At 25.7% G+C, this 22,534-nt stretch overlaps 1 protein-coding gene across 1 annotated transcript in view; it reads right to left on the bottom strand.

Moving 5' to 3' along the window:
• LOC111642161 (synaptogenesis protein syg-2-like) overlaps window positions 1-22,534 on the bottom strand; it is an 84,119-nt gene that overhangs the window by 47,314 nt on the left and 14,271 nt on the right. The window contains exons 6-10 of the mRNA XM_023388448.1: window positions 17,171-17,461; window positions 13,311-13,522; window positions 3,564-3,651; window positions 2,437-2,573; window positions 1,399-1,552 (exon numbers count right to left, since the gene is read on the bottom strand). Of these exons, the coding sequence (XP_023244216.1) occupies window positions 1,399-1,552; window positions 2,437-2,573; window positions 3,564-3,651; window positions 13,311-13,522; window positions 17,171-17,461 (882 nt within the window). The remainder of the gene's footprint in view (window positions 1-1,398; window positions 1,553-2,436; window positions 2,574-3,563; window positions 3,652-13,310; window positions 13,523-17,170; window positions 17,462-22,534) is intronic.

Below are 22,534 nucleotides of genomic sequence, written 5' to 3'. Positions count from 1 at the left end.
TCCATTATCCGGATTTTCGATTATCCGGATTGTTCAAAATAAACAAAAATTTTACGAATTTGCTGATTTGCACTTGGCGAGTTACGACACTGTTTATGTACTGTACGTGATGGAATGCATAACTTTTTTTGTTTCAACAACGTCTCACCCAGCACAGTCGTCGTAAACTCTTAAATATATTTTACGTCGTAATAAAAATATAACTTGACATACGTATTTATAAATAATTTAATTCAAATTACATCATTTCTATGACCAAAGGCGACGTAAGGCATAGACGACGTGGACCACCGCTTATGCCTCGCGGTCCGAAGCGCCTAGCGCCTCGAAGGTTTATGCATTACTTAAAAGCCGTGAAGGCGACGAAAAAATTTTACTCATCATAAAACGATAAATAGTTTGTCAAATTTTTATTCATAAAAATGCAGTTTCAACTGCTGTTTATTTTATAAAATCTGTCTTCTTGCGCCACCAGAGGGCCTTTTAAACAATGGGTAGTCTGTTAGCATTGGTTAGTAGTAGTCCAAATTCAATACAAACGTTTGTTTCTTGAAAATTTGATCACGATTTAAATACAGTTTTTATTTTTAATATTACCGATATGTCATCGAAAAGAAAACGTGTTGTATTATCATTAAAAGACAAATTAAAGTATTTGTTTCGATTATCCGAATTTTTCCTTATCCGGACTAACTTCACCCCCCAAATTAGTCCGGATAATCGAGATTCTACTGTATTTTATAATGTATGTTAACACTGTTGAATTTATAATATATCATAATACATACACACATAGTCACATAGGAGTACATATATACATGTGTTTGTGTGTATTAGTATTTATTAACCTAAGATAAATTAAACAATTCGAATTATTTGTTTTAATTTTAATCGAAAATTTGCATGAAGTAATAGAAATATACTCGTTGGATTAATAATAATTAAGAACTAAAGAAAACGAGCTTATTATTGAATATAAAAATGTTTTACGAGGTCACGAAATAACAATATTAGTGTCATTATTTTCAAACAGAAACATTAATCTGGTCGATGTAATGAAGTAATTTTATATTATACTGTATAACAAACATTAGTGAAAAGGGTATAATGGCTAAATATCGTGTTTGTTCGAATGTAATTTGTAGATCAGATTATGCAGTATTTATGTATTCAAGTAACCGAGGTAATTACGAAATGCCTAATTAACAAATCAGAATTGTCAATAACTTAGAATTATATTATATAAATTTGCAAATTGGCTTTAAAGTTCAAAAATCACGTTAAAAGGAAGACGTATGACCAGTGAGAATTTTTAATTACTTTTCCTTTTAAGCGATTATGAATTAATTGCGAAAATTCCGACTCGTACATTAATATTCATCAAATGTTACTACTTACAATAAACAGTTAAAATAACTGACGTTTCCAAAGGTTGAGTAATGGCAGGGCTCAGTGCTCTGCAAGTGTAAGTAATTCTGTTATCGCTGGCATCAACGCGGAAAACCAACTCACTGGAGACTCCATTTCCGGATACAGATACAGAAGCATTGATCTGAAAAATAAAATATAACTCTGTACTAAATCATATCTTAACCGTTATTGATATGAAATTTATTAAATCATTAATCTGCCTCCAGAAGTTGATTGCTTAAATGATAAAATTCTCTAATCCTTTTTGATTTTTGAATATTAAAAATAGTTTAAAAAATTTTACTTCAGAAATTTTAAATTTGGTATAATAAATTAGTTAGCTTTTTAGAATAAAAATTTTATTTGCAAAATTAACATAAAATAACAGGAAGTTTAAAATGAAAAAAAAAAAAAAAACGAAAAATTAAAAGATGAAACTCAATTTTTTAATATGAACCCGGTTTAGACCCAGTTATTTTCTAGAAATTATCAAAATGACAAAGTCCAATAAGTTACTGACGTTTAAGATCAGTACGTTTATTTACTATTATTATGCCCAATTATGAATTTCTAAACTATNTTATTTAAATAATTAAGCTATGAAAATTTAAGATTATATAGTCTATACTACTACTTGCTTTTTGGCTTTAAATAATTTAAACTTTTATCATTTTAAATTTAATATTGGAATTTATTTAATTTATTTATTATATTTATATTTTAATAGTTAACTTAGATATAATTTTTGAATATATTTTTATATTCGATATTTCCATTAATAAATATTTTGATAAATTGATTAAGTCTATGTCCTGTTCTTCATCAAATTTAAATGAAAGGGAAATATTCTTTTTGAATTAAGAGAAATTCTTCTAACTTTATTCTTTTTACGTTCATCTCAATATCTTCTGTTAGCTTTCCCTGTAGACATGCTTTTAAAATTTTTAGTTTAGCGTATAGGCTATGATGAATAAATGTCCGAGATTCAAAGAAGAAAGTTAGCAGACTCTATCGATCGACACTCACCTCTCTTCCTCCTTTATACCATTTTAGGTTGGCTGGTGGATTACCGCCTAGAGCGACACATGTTAGACGTTGAATGTCTCCTTGTTTAAGTTCACTTAATTCCTCGTATCCAAGAATAGTCAATGATTCTGGAGGATCTGAAATTTCCGACACAATTATCGAGTGATACAAACAAAAGAGACCTCTTCATTGACACTAAATCTGTTTTAGATTTAACCAGTTTAAGTGTTAAGTAAAAGGAAAGGCAACAAAATTGGCTTGATAATAAAATGACGTAAGTGAAAATGAAGAAAAGAATGGTAAAAACTGTTGCATTATTAAAATGGGAAATATGAATATAAAAAGAATTTTGCGCGTAAAGTTTTTTTATATTTAAGAATGTTAGATATATTTGATTAAAATAATTATGCAAGCTTGATTTTTTTATATATTTGAATAATTAAAATTACATTTACTGATTTGAACTATTATATAGATCATAGATAAACCATACATTGTATGAATGACATTAAAGTTGAGTATTTCGGGAAAATAATTTATATTTAAAAGCTTTGTTTAAATGTTTTACCGCAAAACTTTTATAAAATAAATCAATTAAGATAAAAATATATTTAAAACTTTATTAAGTTGTAAAACATTTATCAAAATTTTAACATAAATGAAAGACGAAATATCAAAATTTAAAAAATAACACGTATATACATTTTAGAAAAATTTAAATCAAAATATCATTACGGTTTAGAAGTTTTAAAAAATTTAAATGTTTTTAAATTTAGACAAAGTTTATTTTAAAAAATGCATATTTTAAAAGTCTTGTATTTTAAAAAATAAAAAATTAAGTTCTAACTTTAAAATAAAATTCACATTGAGATTTTATATTGCATAATGACATACAGTAGATTATATATATTAAAACTTAAACAATTAGTATATATTAATAAAAATACGATATAAAAGTACATTAAGAAACATTATTCATCTTTACAGGCAAAAAGTTAAATATCAAATTAGTTAGCTTATTCGTAAATTATAATCTTGACGGATGCTAATACTGAATAACGTTTATCGTTTAACATTATTAGTAACGTCATTAAATTAACATTTATGAAAGGTTATCGTATACTTACACTTAATGATTATAGTATGAGTCTGGACTACAGGAGCTCGAAGAGGAGTTGCAGAACCATAACAGGAAATAATCTTCGTAGTAACATCCTAGATTAAGTGAAATCCGTTTTAGGAACATTCATCACCGAATTTACAAGTTTAATTAACAAGAACTCATATTAAGAATACTTAAGCTAATTTGGAAACATCGGCAAAATAAATTATAATTACTTAAATATATAAATTATCAGATAAAAACAATTTAAATTATATATAAAAAATCTTCATAAAAAAACTAAAATAAAGTCACAATTCAGTAAATATAATTCATTTAGAAAAAATGATAACATCGATCGAAAGAGGAATAAATGGAGAAACATTAAAAAAATAAAGTTTGATATATGAACGAATTCAAATAATTGCATATTTTCTTATTTAATTAAAATTTCAGAATTTTTTCTTCATAATTTAAATAATATAATGAAAATACTAAATATGAATAATTTATGAGGAATCAATAGGGAAACAGATGCTCTTATCACTATTTTTATTACAGAATGATTCAATAATAACTATATTGTTAAGGAAAAATAATTTAGAATTGATAATATCAAACTTTAATATTTTATCAAATTAAGGATGTATTTATTCAAGTTTATTCTTATAAGAAAATAAATTAAAATTGTTTTGAGTTGTAAAAATACATTCACAAAGTTTTTTAAATAATGTCATTTTAACTTATAATAATAATTTATTATTATTTAAAATATATTCAAAATATAAAGTTTACAATTTATTCAAATTTGGAGAGGCTTGAGAGATTTTAACACATTTTAAAAGCTCTCCAAGAAAATTACTTTATTTTCAATTAATTTTATATTTCAAAATTTAAGTTTTAGAATATAAAATTAATTTCTTTAGAATATATTAGTGACTTTTATTTTCGTTGTTTGAAATTTTTAATAAAAAACTAAAGGAGGATTTTATATAATGTTTAGATTTGATAAAATAGATTGATATCAAAATATAAATCTGAAAACGAATTGAATTTAGCATAAAAATATTTGATAAACTTTTCTCATTCGAATTAAAACGGACGATTTGTAAAATTAAAGATTTCAGTTCGGATATACGATATTTTCCTTCTTTGCTTGTATTGATTATGAAACATTTTCCTTTGTAGCCATCTGTACTGCGGATATCAGAAATCAATGGTACAAGAAACACATTTCTTTTATTGAAAATAGTGATCATTTTAATATTCATCAAATGTTACTACTTACAATAAANTAGAGCATATTGCCAGACAATTTAAATCAAAATTAAAAAAAATAAAGAATCAAAATACAATACAAAAATGCATGATAAAAATACAATATAAATAAATACAGAAAAATAGATATATAATAAAAATACATAAAATAAATAGAAAGTGCACATAAATAAGAGTTAGTCTTAAGGGCAAAAAAAGACCATAAGGCTCTTACATTCTGGTTTGCACTGAAGAAGGATGTCTGCAATTCTTCCAAGGTTGACTACATCATAGTGGAATACTTAAGACCCTTTCACAATTCTATAAGGAGATTAGTGTTGAGTTTCCTGTAGATCGAAATCCATGGAGACAATAATTATATATATATGTATGTATAAATATATAATATATTTATACACATTTTCATTTAATTTTAAATTATATCAAATTATATTCTAACAGTAAGACTCTATGCTATGTAATTTTAAAAATTGTTGTTAGACTTTTTAAAATTCAAAATGTCTAAACAACAATTTTAAAAGATTCTAAAATCCGTAATTAATTAAATTTTAAAAAACATTAAAACCGTAAAGAATACTAAAAAGTCTAACAACAATTTTAAAAAATTGTTGTTAGACTTTTTAGTATTCTTTACGGTTTTAATGTTTTTATTAATAATAATGAAAGATACAGTCTAACAACAATGTTTAAACAACAACGTGTTTAAAATTATACCGGTATAAAATTTTAATCTTTTATTTAAATCGAATTATTTAAATTCAAATATAAAACAAGATTGTCAAATAGGTAATTTCATCCTGTTTTATTATTATTACTATTATTATAAAAAATAATATAAGATTTATATATCAATCTTAATTAATAATATAGAATACAGTAGATGTTGATAAATATAATATCAAAAACTTTTGTTAACACTTTATATCTGATAAAATTTATATCTTCAAGGATTAAACTTTATGTTTTAAATTTTTCGTATTTGAAACTTTATTTATTATGTTGTTTTTAAATAATTAACATTTATTGAAAAAATATTCTCATATTCATATACAAATACTTAACACCTTAATCTTGCCGAGAAATATAATTTACTTGAAACAAAGTTTGTTTCAAGTAAATTATATTTCTCGGCAAGATTAAGGTGTTAAGTATTTGTTAATGAATATGAGAATATTTTTTCAATAAATGTTAATTATTTAAAAACAACATAATAAATAAAGTTTCAAATACGAAAAATTTAAAACATAAAGTTTAATCCTTGAAGATATAAATTTTATCAGATATAAAGTGTTAACAAAAGTTTTTGATATTATATTTATCTACATCTACTGTATTCTATATTATTAATTAAGATTGATATATAAATCTTATATTATTTTTTATAATAATAGTAATAATAATAAAACAGGATGAAATTACCTATTTGACAATCTTGTTTTATATTTGAATTTAAATAATTCGATTTAAATAAAAGATTAAAATTTTATACCGGTATAATTTTAAACACGTTGTTGTTTAAACATTGTTGTTAGACTGTATCTTTCATTATTATTAATAAAAACATTAAAACCGTAAAGAATACTAAAAAGTCTAACAACAATTTTAAAAAATTGTTGTTAGACTTTTTAGTATTCTTTACGGTTTTAATGTTTTTATTAATAATAATGAAAGATACAGTCTAACAACAATGTTTAAACAACAACGTGTTTAAAATTATACCGGTATAAAATTTTAATCTTTTATTTAAATCGAATTATTTAAATTCAAATATAAAACAAGATTGTCAAATAGGTAATTTCATCCTGTTTTATTATTATTACTATTATTATAAAAAATAATATAAGATTTATATATCAATCTTAATTAATAATATAGAATACAGTAGATGTAGATAAATATAATATCAAAAACTTTTGTTAACACTTTATATCTGATAAAATTTATATCTTCAAGGATTAAACTTTATGTTTTAAATTTTTCGTATTTGAAACTTTATTTATTATGTTGTTTTTAAATAATTAACATTTATTGAAAAAATATTCTCATATTCTTTATCAGTTTAAAAAAAAATGATAAAGTAAGTAAAAACAAACATGAATATAGAAAATAAATATAATGATGTCGACATTATTTTGTACAGTACATAAAGCATTAGTATTTGAAAAACCAATATATATTTTAAATCTTAATTTAGTAGATTCAAATTAAAAATCCTGAATTAAAAAAATATAAGACTTTTTTAATTTTGTTTTTTGTTTTAAGATTAATCAAAAGTAAAATTTAAATAAGCTGGTTATTTATATTTTGCTTTTGTTTAATCTTAAGAAGCAGTCAACAAGCTGTCATTGTATCTGATTATTGTTACAAGAGCAAGATAAAACTTAGTTATTAAAATCCTAAGATGATAAAAAGTTTTGAATTTCAGAAGCTTTCATTTTAACATAACTTGGGGCACACAACAATGGGAATTTCATTATTTATGAAACTAGTTCTTGGCATGAGGAATAATAAGTATCTACATAAATATGTCTGTAATGATCTCTAATGTAATGAAATATATATATTTGATAATGATTTATCTTGTAAAACGTTTCTAACGAAACTACTTTTGCCATTGTTCCATGATATAAACGAAGATATAGCCTACATTTATACAGAAATTATTAGTCTGCGTTCTCGCACATTGTCTGCATTCGACCCTTCGACTCAATGTGAAGCAAATTGTATAGGCCTATAAAAACAAATAATAAAGTAGAAAATGAATAAAATACTGATTGATAAAGTCTTATTTTAAATGAAAAAATTATAAGGTTGTAAACTTTTTTGTGAGAGGCAGACACAAATCAATGACAATATTTGTAATATATTTTAAATATAAATGCTATCAATCTTATAAAAATCCTCTGAATCATGATTCTTTTTCGATAATATTAATGAATATTATATTTCCCAGATTTTTAAACCTGTATTTTAGTCTCTTCAGTATAAACTGACATTGTGAGATATTCCTTCTGTTTATGACACTCATGCCCAAAGTGACCAGAGGAATTCGCTCTATACACGTCGTATTATTTCGTACACTTATTACTGTACAGTGACAGTTACAATTATAAATCATAAATCTATATGTATAAAATAGAATGTCTGTTCGTCTGTTCGCTATTTAGTTCTAAACATTTCGACTGATCTGTAGCTATCTTTTCACAGTTATTCTAGACTCCTGAAAAAATATAGGCTATCAGGAATCCTGAACACCCCACCCTTCCCCAATATTTTAGTTTCTTGACACTTCGTGATAAACATGATTTTTATTTTAATGTTTTTCTTTATTACTTTTTGCCCGGGCAGTGCTTGGTATATCTGCTGATATACAAAAATTTAATTAATTGTTAGACAAATCCCTTTTATTTTTGATTATTATTATCGTTGTTAATTACGCAATAATTGAAATTCTGACGCTATAGTTAAAATACTTTTTTACGCCATGCAATACGAGCAAAAAGTCATTCCGACGAAGTAAATATCATATAAATGATATCAAAATTATTTGATTTAATTTCCATTTATACTAATTTTAGTTTTTATTTCTAGTTTTTTAATCAGTTCGATTTATAAACTTTTCAATGATTTTCTAGTTAAACTATGTTCATTTCATTTCTTAAAAGTTTTTTTCGAACTCTAATCCTCTACACGAATAAAGTTTGTTACAGTTAAAAATAAGATAATAAAGTTCGTGTAATTTGATAGACAGAACCTTCAAAAAGGTTCTCCATCCCTGCATTTGAACCGTTAGAGATTGTCAGTGTTAAATTTAAAATAAAGAATCGATACTTTAATATAAATAATGTAAATATGTAAAACCGATAAAGAAATTTTCAGCAAATACGTAATAATAACTTCTTGCATGTTCTCCTGGTGAATTCTTTAGTGATAAGCCTAAATTTTGCTGAAGAGAACTAATCACACAGGGAACACACCAGTAATTGACTATTATAATAAATTGAAATGATTCAATTTATACAGTACATTTGTGTCGCAATTTCCATATCCAGAAATCCAATATATTCCCTTGTCTTCTATTTATGACAGGTATCTATAAAATCGCAATATATAACACTTACGCTTTTTAAACCGAAAATATTTCTACACGTGGAAATGATGATCGATGTCCCGTATACCTAATTTCACGTTCCTCTTAAGGACTTCATCTGACAACGACGCGGTTGAGGAATTCTTTTAATTAAATCTCTTCTAATGTTATTCTTTCTTCAACACATCTAAAAGTACTATGTAGTATCGTGTTAGATTTTAAATTACTTATAATAAAGGCATTTTATTCATAAAGTCTAGATTATTTAACGTTTGGCAATGACGGTTTCTGGTTTCTGTATGTACAGTAGAGGCTTTTTTTCCCATTTTTGACTTTTTCCACCCAATGACACTTAGAGACCCTTTTTAATTAAGTTCGGTAAGCCCACAAAGGACCGACCAGACAGTGAGGCATGGGTCTCATCTGGGATGCATCACCTTCCCGAAAAATTTCTAGATTTTTCGACCCGTCCGGATTCGTACTAGGGTCTACAAAACGGTAGGATAATACCTTAGTCGTTCGAACCTCATGGGGCGACTGGGTGGTGAGGGAGACCCATGTAGACAGGTCATGCATAAATTCCTGGTAAATTCATCTCCATCTGTACCTAAAGGTTCTCTTTGTTGTGATTTTATGTACACTTTGTGAAAAATATTAATAATTTAGATATCTCTAAACTCAATATTTTAAAACATCTGCGAAATTTTTTAACTCTTCTTATCTCACGGATACCAAGAATACCTCTTTTCATAATTATTATTGCTTCAGTAAGGTCTACAGCAGCGATGTGGATGGTAAGGGAAAGATGAAATTTCTGAGTCAACCCACAAATGTAAAATTCTGAATGTATCCGGACTTGGACATGTGAGGAGACACATAATTCTTTATCAATGTTCTACTTAGTTTCATGATGTGGTTCTTGGGAATTTTTTATTATGTGCTAATAATTATTTAAGGGCGAGTCATCACGTTTCTATAGACATTTATTTATTTCTATAAAAATCAAATATAACTAAATAGCGCCTCGGTCATTCGACCTGAAGTATGTATAGTTGAGAGTTGATATAAATGAAACTGGAAGTTAATTTGTTTGCTTTTCTTTTTTGCTAACTTTTTATAAAGTTATCAATAAATAACCTTAGAGTTATATTGAAAGGTTAGAACCGTACTTTTAAACATAAAATAATTAACTTATTTTATGGCATTTTCAATTCTAGATATAAAACTTTTTTATTGATACATTAAGGTTTGAAAGACGATAGTTTTTAGAAAACTGATTTTTTGAACTTCCGTATACAGTATATAAATAAGAAATGGGAAGTGGACGATAACTTTCTATAAACATTTGTGATAAATTTTTCTTTTTCCTCCNGGTATATCTGCTGATATACAAAAATTTAATTAATTGTTAGACAAATCCCTTTTATTTTTGATTATTATTATCGTTGTTAATTACGCAATAATTGAAATTCTGACGCTATGGTTAAAATACTTTTTTACGCCATGCAATACGAGCAAAAAGTCATTCCGACGAAGTAAATATCATATAAATGATATCAAAATTATTTGATTTAATTTCCATTTATACTAATTTTAGTTTTTATTTCTAGTTTTTTAATCAGTTCGATTTATAAACTTTTCAATGATTTTCTAGTTAAACTATGTTCATTTCATTTCTTAAAAGTTTTTTTCGAACTCTAATCCTCTACACGAATAAAGTTTGTTACAGTTAAAAATAAGATAATAAAGTTCGTGTAATTTGATAGACAGAACCTTCAAAAAGGTTCTCCATCCCTGCATTTGAACCGTTAGAGATTGTCATTGTTAAATTTAAAATAAAGAATCGATACTTTAATATAAATAATGTAAATATGTAAAACCGATAAAGAAATTTTCAGCAAATACGTAATAATAACTTCTTGCATGTTCTCCTGGTGAATTCTTTAGTGATAAGCCTAAATTTTGCTGAAGAGAACTAATCACACAGGGAACACACCAGTAATTGACTATTATAATAAATTGAAATGATTCAATTTATACAGTACATTTGTGTCGCAATTTCCATATCCAGAAATCCAATATATTCCCTTGTCTTCTATTTATGACAGGTATCTATAAAATCGCAATATATAACACTTACGCTTTTTAAACCGAAAATATTTCTACACGTGGAAATGATGATCGATGTCCCGTATACCTAATTTCACGTTCCTCTTAAGGACTTCATCTGACAACGACGCGGTTGAGGAATTCTTTTAATTAAATCTCTTCTAATGTTATTCTTTCTTCAACACATCTAAAAGTACTATGTAGTATCGTGTTAGATTTTAAATTACTTATAATAAAGGCATTTTATTCATAAAGTCTAGATTATTTAACGTTTGGCAATGACGGTTTCTGGTTTCTGTATGTACAGTAGAGGCTTTTTTTCCCATTTTTTACTTTTTCCACCCAATGACACTTAGAGACCCTTTTTAATTAAGTTCGGTAAGCCCACAAAGGACCGACCAGACAGTGAGGCATGGGTCTCATCTGGGATGCATCACCTCCCCGAAAAATTTCTAGATTTTTCGACCCGTCCGGATTCGTACTAGGGTCTACAAAACGGTAGGATAATACCTTAGTCGTTCGAACCTCATGGGGCGACTGGGTGGTGAGGGAGACCCATGTAGACAGGTCATGCATAAATTCCTGGTAAATTCATCTCCATCTGTACCTAAAGGTTCTCTTTGTTGTGATTTTATGTACACTTTGTGAAAAATATTAATAATTTAGATATCTCTAAACTCAATATTTTAAAACATCTGCGAAATTTTTTAACTCTTCTTATCTCACGGATACCAAGAATACCTCTTTTCATAATTATTATTGCTTCAGTAAGGTCTACAGCAGCGATGTGGATGGTAAGGGAAAGATGAAATTTCTGAGTCAACCCACAAATGTAAAATTCTGAATGTATCCGGACTTGGACATGTGAGGAGACACATAATTCTTTATCAATGTTCTACTTAGTTTCATGATGTGGTTCTTGGGAATTTTTTATTATGTGCTAATAATTATTTAAGGGCGAGTCATCACGTTTCTATAGACATTTATTTATTTCTATAAAAATCAAATATAACTAAATAGCGCCTCGGTCATTCGACCTGAAGTATGTATAGTTGAGAGTTGATATAAATGAAACTGGAAGTTAATTTGTTTGCTTTTCTTTTTTGCTAACTTTTTATAAAGTTATCAATAAATAACCTTAGAGTTATATTGAAAGGTTAGAACCGTACTTTTAAACATAAAATAATTAACTTATTTTATGGCATTTTCAATTCTAGATATAAAACTTTTTTATTGATACATTAAGGTTTGAAAGACGATAGTTTTTAGAAAACTGATTTTTTGAACTTCCGTATACAGTATATAAATAAGAAATGGGAAGTGGACGATAACTTTCTATAAACATTTGTGATAAATTTTTCTTTTTCCTCCTTTTAATGTTAAATATTTAAATTTGTTGATATTCATTTAGTTGTATAAATGTTTTGCTGTATATAAATAATAACTAAACCTTTGATTACTAAAATACGGTTACCGATAACTTATTATTTATTTCTAATTTAGAAAACTTATGATTTAATTGAAAAATTATATATATACTCACGATATATACATATATATCGTGAGTATAGAACCATATGTGACTAACTCTAAATCTCTAAATTTTGCACTTTTGAATAATAGAGTATTCCTATTATATTCAACAGGGTTATTTGAGATCATATTTGGAACCATAGATAAATAAAATTACGAACGATTACATAAAATAGCAAAGTTTGGTTAGGCAATCGAATATTGGTACAATTTTCAAAACCAGTTTTCTGATAATTACGGTTTCGTAGTTAGTCGCAGATGGTTCTCTATGTATACGATATATGTAGAGAGAAACAAGTATTTAAAAATCATACATAGCCAATCATAATCATAATTTTATTTATAACACGTGATCTATATAAAATACAATCTAAGTTGCAACATAAAAAAATGTAAACGTAGACTGTATCATATACATGTTAGCGGCTCAATCGTGCCGCGAAACTGCTAGTTATGACATAAAAATTATAAATGCATGAAAGATTATCTTAAATCAAAATACTCAAATACTACCAAAATTAGAAGAAAATTAAAACGAATGAAACTTAAAAAGAAAGAGAATAGTTTTTGATAAAATTTTCTCTAATAACAAAAAATTTTCAAATAAAATATTTTTCCAAATTTCAAAAATTATTATATTGCTTTCATTGAAAAAAATTCAGTATATAAAGATTTTTAATTATCGATAGAACTGTATTTAAGAAAATATTTAAAGATTTTTTCATATAGATGTTGGTCATTCAGTCAAATTTAAGAATTTACCTGCCTGTTGATAGTAATGCTGAGATTGGAGGATGTCACCCATCCATCAACTGTCTGAAAACTTTCTGTTTCCACAGATCTGACGACATTTTTATTCACAACCCACGAAAGTTGTGTAGGAGGATTGCTGATGTCGCTATGACAACGAAGCGTGATGGTCTCTCCCAGATGAGCTTCACTTGGACCAATGATTGTCAAATTCTTCGGATTGACTAATGTAAAAAAATAAAGTTGCTTTTTAAAAGAACAATTTATTTTTAACATTAACTGAGATTTTTTTCTTTAGATCGGTTCCATAAAAATTTCTTATATCAAAAATTACCTTCTTAATAAAAACAAAACTTTAAAACTTTTTGAAAGGAATTTTTTCTTAAATTAGTACAGTAGAGATTATTTACGTGAAGCAAAGAATAAGAATTTAAAAAAAGTCTCTTTAATATATTTTCTGAAAGTAAATATTAATCTATCTCTTTCTGATATTAATTTCAGGTTTTTCCTGTTTTTTCTTTAGATCGGTTCCATAAAAATTTCTTATATCAAAAATTACCTTCTTAATAAAAACAAAACTTTAAAACTTTTTCGAAAGGAATTTTTTCTTAAATTAGTACAGTAGAGATTATTTACGTGAAGCAAAGAATAAGAATTTAAAAAAAGTCTCTTTAATATATTTTCTGAAAGTAAATATTAATCTATCTCTTTCTGATATTAATTTCAGGTTTTTCCTGTTTTTTATTTTATATTTAATGTAATTATTTTTGAAAAAGAATTTGATATGCCTGTATTTTTTTAATATATTATTAAATTAAATTTCGTTGATTGCTGTAGTTGACATGATTTCTTTTTTTTAGCACAGTAACTTAGTATTTTATCCAAAAAAAAATTAAATCTAAAAATAATCCTTCAAATTTTCAATACATTACGGTTTTAAATTTGTAAAAATAAAAGAAAAAAGAAGAAATTATAATAAACATTAAATTATTATTTAAGATAAATTTTTAAACATGTATTTTAAATATTTTTTTTACGAAACAGAAAATGTAGTTAGTTTATTGATTGTTATAATTTAAATTTAATCGTTTCAAAAAATTAAAACATTTTCAAATAAATTTAATTTTGATATTTTCTTTTACTATAAAATAGACAAAAACCGTTATATTATTCTGGATTTTGTTTAATCTAACTATATTAATTACTGAATTCGATTTAAAACACAATCTAAATTAAATGAATTCATTTAATGTTTTTTAGTTTATCCAGATTCTTATTGGTTTTATTATTCTGACAACCTTTCTTACAATAAATATTAAGACCAGTGTCTGAATAATTCACTTTTATATACAAGAAAGACGATTTGGATACATTCAACATCGAGTTTTGCAAACAATCAGAGATTGGACTTACTGAAATGAACGAATTATTGAATCGATATAAGTAAAACTTGATATAGAAGAGGAATTGTTGGAACCAGAATCAATAAATGTATATCAAATATCAGAAAATACTGAGGATGCTGCATAACAATCGGATTTCATAACAAATTAAAAAGAAAAGAGAGAGAGAGAGAGAGAGAATCTGACAAATAAAATTAATTCTCTTATTTCCAAATAAAAAAATAAATAAAATAGAATTTTAAATTACATAAATAAAATTTCGAAAATTTTATGCAATGAATTATTAATTTTTTCATAAAAATAGCCTATACCAGTTCATACAACATGCCTTATTTGAAATCAAATTTATGTTTTATGTATTATGGTATAGGCCCATTTATATAATATAATTTCTTTAAATACATACATATACTAAATGTTAATTAAAAATTTCGATATTACGATTTTAAATTTATTATTCATTATCGATCGATTTGAAAAATTAATTAATTACTAATTATTCCTTTCAAAGAATAACTATATTAAATAGAATTAGAATTATCTTAAATTATTTAAAATTTTGTTTCTTTATAAAAACAATGACAATTTAAACACAAGATATTCTCCAATAAAAAAGTTATGAGGAATACGGTTTTTAAGAAATTAATTAAATATTTAAAAGTACAATATAACAATTAAGAGTATATATAAAAATTAAAAAATGATTATTATTATTACAACATATATGTATTTTGTATTAAGATTTTAAGTAATATATTTATACTAAAATGTTATTCAAACTGATATTTTCTCACATAAATTTATTTTGAATCACGATTTAATAACGTCTTTAAATGTATGCATATTTATTTATTTATAAAATCGATAAAATAAATTAATAGCAATAAAAATTTTAATTAAATTATGGCTATTTTGTTAATTAGTAATATATCAACATAAACGATATATTTCTGATCTTAAACTCGTTTTAGTAAATTATTAGCATTTCTTTAAATTTTATCATGCACATTTACACAGAAAAAGCCTTAAAATTTATTTTTAATTATTATTTTCAAACAACATTCATCATGAAAATAAAAAGCATATTATATAAAATATTTTATTGTAATATACCTAAGCTATATATACAGTACTATAATTTTTGCATATTTCATTAATAATTATTTTCTAATCTTAAAATTGAAGATATTTCGTGTAAATGAAGCTTTCAAAACTCGTTTTGATAGTATCTTTTATAAGAAATTATCAGCAATTTCTCAAACCAAAAACGAAATTACTTTTAATTAACAAATGCTTGATTATAACCAATTCATAGTTGAATTTCTCCACATCTAATATAATTAGCGATAATTTTTTAAAGTTAAAAATTTTTCAATCGTTTTACTTCGTTGGAAATATTAAATAGAAATTTGAACCTTCTAATTTATACTGAATCTAAGAAAACCGAATAATGCATGCTTAAATTTTAGAATATCACTATTAAAAATAAATAAATACAAGTCTATTAATATTGGAAATAATTAATTAAATACAAGTACACAATAATTATCTGATGAGGGAGCATAATTTACTTAAATATGTAAGTTTTTATCAGTTTTCTTCTTTATTTAATATAATTTAAATTCATATACAATCTATAGGAAATCATCAATACTATGCATACGGTTTCGATCAGTAAGGATTTCGGTTAATATGGGCCTCAGAAGAGATCCTCATTAACCGAATTTCAACGTTTCCAGTTCGACAGAACAGAGATCTAGTACCACTAAACCGATCACTTCTCTCCATTCCTGCTTGCCGTTAGTTAGTAAAAAAAAAAAACTCTAGTTTTCCTAATACAGTGCTCTTATTACTATAGATTAATTTGTAATTTCAACGTTTAGTGTAATTTTTGCAAACAGTTGTTTTAATTTTTCAACTTCTACAGAAAACTTTGTGAAGTTGAAAAGGCAGCAATAATAGAAGCGACGCGTGACAAATATTTTGCTTGATTTTTAAAGATTTTTACTTTGTGTTTTTTGGGAGAGGGCTACTTCAGTAGTTAGTCAAAATTCGCCTTAATCAATATTTAATGTTATTTTCCAATTTGTTTTGATTTTCGTGTGCAATTAGAATGTAACCTAGTTTGACTAAATTATTTAAATTAACTAATAATTCTTTAGTACGTTTTAAAATTTGGAAAATGTTTTATTTCATGTTTTAGTCCGCCAAAAAAAAAACATAAATGCAAAAATTACGATTTCAGACTACTTCTTAATAGGCAAATTAATTTATTTCCCATTAATACATATCGAAGTTCAAAATCAGAACTTCGATATGTGAGGCTTCGAAATATGCGTGTACTTATGGACGAATTAACTGCATAAATCGAGAGTTACATGTATTTAGAATAATTTATACTACACATAATATAAATTAGGCAATAAAAATAATCTACGCAATACTTTCATTTTCGTATTTGATACTTACAGAATACATTAAAAGTAATTGCTTTCTTCATTGGTTCCTTTGTAAGAGCATTGGAAACTTCGCATCGAAAAACAGCATTATTGTCTTCGATTCCTGCAGTAAATGTGAAAGTGTTTGTTGTCTCGTAACCCGTACTCGAATGTGTCATATCTACGAGGACATCATTTCGGTACCAAATGATTCGTGGAGCTGGTTTACCACCTCGAGATATGCAAATAAGAACTATCATATCTCCAATTTGTACAACGTCACCATCTTGATATCCTTGAATTATTGGAGGACTTGGAGGAACTAATAAAGTAAAAAACAAAATGGATTAATTAAAAGAAATCTATTTTGATTACATTAATTAATTAAAAATATTATTAATATAACAATAATTTCATAAAATATTTGATATCAGTCTGGAAAATTTTCAACTTTTTATTTTTTCATGTCTTCACTTTACAAATTTTGTAAAAACAAAACGGAGTGAAGATATGAAAATAAATCCAGACTATCATCAAATATTAACCTTTCTATGTTTATATTTAATATTAACATAGAAAGGTTGGGAAAATAATAGAAATAAAATTTCATTATTATTTCTTGATTACATTTCTTAACATAATACTTACTGTAAATAAATTTTTTCCTACTGACAATTCATTCCACTTTTTTACGAAAAAACAATACTTCCATTAAATATATTTTAGCACTGTCGGATGGCCGAGAAAGTTTAAGGCTTACCACTCTGTGGAAACAGAATCGAATTCAGGCCTTCAAAACCCCTAAGAATTTTTTTAGGGGAATGACCTGTCCCGGACATGTTGGACCATGTAACTTACCACCAGGCCGCCCCATAGTGGGCCTAAATCCATGATGGCTGTGGTAAATAGGTTGTCTAGTGTCCGTAGGGCAGAAAAGTAAATACAGTGGGTGATCGGTTAACGAACAAATCGGACAACGAACATTTTCGCGAAAGATTTTTATGTTCGGACAAAGAACACATGATCGGATAACGAACACCCCACAGTACAAACACAAGAAGAAGCAACGTAAAATAATGAATACAGATTGGTCTTCCCTTGTTTTCGGGCAACAATTCGAAAGTTTTCGGAGTGTGGGAGACGTCGACATCGACGCTCAATCCGGTATATACTGATCGGATAGTATTCCTCCGAACTTTGAAACTCTCTCTTGTAATTCCAACCTTTTATTTTTCTGACAGAAACAATTCTTTTATGTATTCGCGAGATGTAGGGTAGGCACTCGTTAAGTTTTGCATCTGTTTTTCTTTTCGAAAGGTGCAAAGGTAGAGAGTGGACAAAAGATGCCTAATGTTGCTGGGCAGTACGGTGTGAACAGGTCTACATTAACAGTAGGCCGCAGTTCAATCTTATTTAAGAAAAATACTGTATAATCAAGAAGACTCAAGCAGGTAAAGAGTAACAAAAATCACATCTGAGAAATAAAGAACATCAAATAGTTCATAATGGAACCTGAAAAGGATCTGACGACAGAAGAACGCCAAGAACTCTTGAATGAAGAACACCAAGAAACTCGGCGAGATATGTTTTCTTCTGAAAAAGAGGATTAATGCCAATATCTGTTATTAAAGATCCTTTTAAAAAGTGGGAGGATGTCAGAGTAACGGTCTTAGAATGGCATCCAAACCAGATCGAGGCTTGGTTATTTCTACAATTGCAATGCTATTAATTACTTACGAAAAATCCTGAAGAAGAGAGAAAAGCAATCGACATTAGACAGATTCTTTAACTCTTTCAAACGGAAAAAACATGACTAATAAAAATGCAAGACTATGTATATATGTATTTTTATTATTACATGTAAATAACGTAGTAAGAAAGTATATATATATTTATTTTTGGGGTCTCCAGAACGAATTAATTAAATTCCCATTAAAACCTATGGTAAATCGATAATCGAACAACTCGGATAGCGAACAAAGTCTTGGAACGGATTATGTTCGTTAACCGATCACCCACTATATGTATAGAATGTATGAAATAAATTTCTATCAATAGTTGATAGAATACATTGATAGAGTCAATAGAATACTATTAGTATAAAAAACATTCGTAATAAAAAATCTTCAAATTACTAAATGTGTTGAATTTTTTAATTTCAGAAATATTTTTTTACGATTTTTAAATCGAGAATAATATTCTCTTACATTTATATAAAAAATTCCTTTAGTTTTTACAGTTAAAATTATCATCCTCTCTTAAAAACAATACACAAATTTAAATAAATTATTCTTCATTTTTATAAAATAAAGGTAAAACAAACAAAACTTGAAATGAAATTTTATTATAAATTATAATACGACCACTGAAAATTCCTCTTAGTGGTGAAACTCGTTAATTCGTTCTATTTAGAGTAAAAACCTACAGGATATTAAAATTAAACATTTAAAAATTATTTTCGAGAATTTATCTTTAACAAATAATTAAGAAACTACAAAAAAATAAAAATTCTTTCAGGTTGTTTAATTAAAGAGGAAAGTAATATTTGACCATTTTATGTAAGTTAGACGTATTTAGACTTCGAAATAACAAATCTAATTAAAATTGATAGAGTAGATGTTATCTGCATTACTTGTTTGTAAATTAAAGGAAACAACAAATGCACATTAAAAGTTGTTTGTATTAAAATCCACTTTAAATTGGTTAAAGATAATTTTAAAATGTTTTCCGAGAATGAAACGGTTTTAGATTTAAAATAAGATGAATCACGATAAATTTAATAATAAACATAAATTGATTAAATATTTTAAATAATTTGAGTTATTAAATCGTTTATATGTTATCATTACTCTTTTACTTCAGTTACTCTATTGATTTCATGCATAAAAGGACAAGCATAATCAATAAACAGCTGAAAGTCTTGTAAATAATTCCAACAACTACTGTTATTGTTTTTTATTTGCGAGTTTGTTTCAATACGGGTTTTTATCTACGAGTTATTAATTTAAATTGAGTGATGTTTCTCGACTGGTACTAATCACTTGAATTTATGAAAAATATTTCTAAAATGTCTCATAGTGAACTGAAGAAAGTTGCGAATATATTTTTAAAGGAATTTAAATCAAAATGAATATGCAATATTATAATATATATTATAATTGGTAAGCATTGGTTTGTACCAATTTAATATTCACAAAATCTACCACAATAATAAAATTTTTTTTATTTATAACAGAAATATCTATGTGATATTCAATAGAATAATATATATATAATTTGAATTAAATTATCATTATCATATTAAACTTTTCTTTTACGAAAGTAAACAATGTTAATTCCTTAATACTTAACTTAATGTTTCTGCAAATTATAAAAACTTTATAAAACTTGAAAATTTTGCAAGATTATTATTAATGATATAACAGATAATGGCCTATAAACAAACAGATAATAAACAGAGAAGTGATTTTAATAACTTTTTTTTGTTTATTTTGTCTTTTATAAAGTTAATTTCAAAAAGAAATGAAATTTCTACAAAGCTATTCTTTTTAGATTTATGTCAATAAAAACTAAGATATTTTATTTATTTTTATTATAACAAGGCGATGTCTCTAGACAATAAAAACCTCCCCATATAACAAACTAAAATAAAAGATAAAAATCAGTAACAAATGTACAATAAAACACAGTACCAAATACAAAATTAAAGAATACTGTAATTATATTTTCCAGAGTTTATATAAACAATATATTTATAAATAAATGAAATATTTATTTATTTATTAAATATATTTAATAAATATTATTTTTATAAAATAATCCTTTTTGAAATATTTCAAACTGATTGACGCTTTCACATAACACGTGACGTAAAAACACGACGGGATCGTAACACGTCACGCGTTGTTAGAAATATAATCTAACAATACGTAACGAATTGTTANATATTTATTAAATATTATTAAATATTTATTAAATATTTATTTATAAATATATTTATAAATAAATAAATATATAGTAAATGTTTATTAAAAATTACAATCTTCAAGGTTCATGTGAATAGTTACAAACGATACTCAAAAAATTACTTTTATATAACAGGTTATTTGGATTTATTCATTTTAAAAATTGTTATACTTTGAAAAGGCGAAACGATTCATTATATATAATCTTCATATTTAATTATAAGTTAACAGTTTTTTATTATATGTCAATGTTTAAAGAGAAAGTCCATCAAAAAATGTATGTGAGGAGATTACGTCTAGAAGTATCATTAAACATATAAGGGAATGGATATGCGTATATAGTTTTTAAATACTGAATTTTATTATAACAACTTATATAAAATCTATTAATTCTAAAATTTTTAATAAACTATTCTAAATCTCGATGAGAAATTTTGATAACTTTAACGTGTATAACATTAATAATTCTAAATACAAAGTTTTCCTTATATAATCTTAACGGAAATCAATAGAATAAAAAATAATATTAAAGCAGGAAAAAATTTTTAATAATTAGAATAAATTATATAATATGATATTTTATTTCATTTTACATTATAGAATTTGTAAATATTTAAAACAAATATTTATTTTTATCAAAAGATGTATACTTTATGTGACGAAAACTTTTAAATAACTAAATTACAGTATACAATATGCTTTAAAAATCAAATTTATTATAAACTTTTAAGAAAATTGTTGGAAAATAATATATGATTCACGAAATTATTATTCTAGACACAAAGTGTGTATATGTCAATTTTCTCTACCTTCTACTTTACTATTAAATTCAGTGCTGATGCGACTAACTGAATTGACATCTATTCAAAAATTCTGTTGGCAAGAGATATTTGATAAATCGAATTTTTCAACTTTCTTTCCATCTGTCGTAGTTGATAATATTAGATATTTCCCCTTAATACATATTCACGAAGCTTACCAGTGGCCGAATGAATAAAACCACTGAACACTGGTAGTTGGTCGCTGTTCGCTCTTGGCCAACGGGCTGTTTTTCATCCGGAAATAACCCGTTGTCCGTTTGGTGTTAGACTAGTTTCCACTAGAAATTTCCCTCCCAGGAGATATCCCTTTGCAGATTGTCCTGTATTGTGCTGCTTTATCCCATCAAACCAAACCATATTCACAAAAATGATAAAATGTCATGAATTAATTTTTATGAAATACAGTATAATAAATATATTATTTTTTAACGCTATAAAGAAACTAAGCCTTATAAACGTCATAAAAATGAAAAGTCTTTATTCAAACAATCCCTTAGAAGATTTTTGTTGTTGTTGTTGTTGTTTGACAATTCAACGAGTTTTGCGATGTCTTTCTAACTCTGACGGTTAACAAAGGCCAGTCAGGGATCACTCAGAAGATGCATGTTA

The sequence above is a fragment of the Centruroides sculpturatus genome, unplaced genomic scaffold, assembly GCF_000671375.1.
Source record: "Centruroides sculpturatus isolate CEXI.00-Female unplaced genomic scaffold, Cexi_2.0 scaffold1190, whole genome shotgun sequence".
NCBI classification, from domain to species: Eukaryota; Metazoa; Arthropoda; class Arachnida; order Scorpiones; family Buthidae; genus Centruroides; species Centruroides sculpturatus.
Note: the sequence above shows the minus strand (reverse complement) of the source record. Positions and strands in the feature narration are given on the sequence as shown.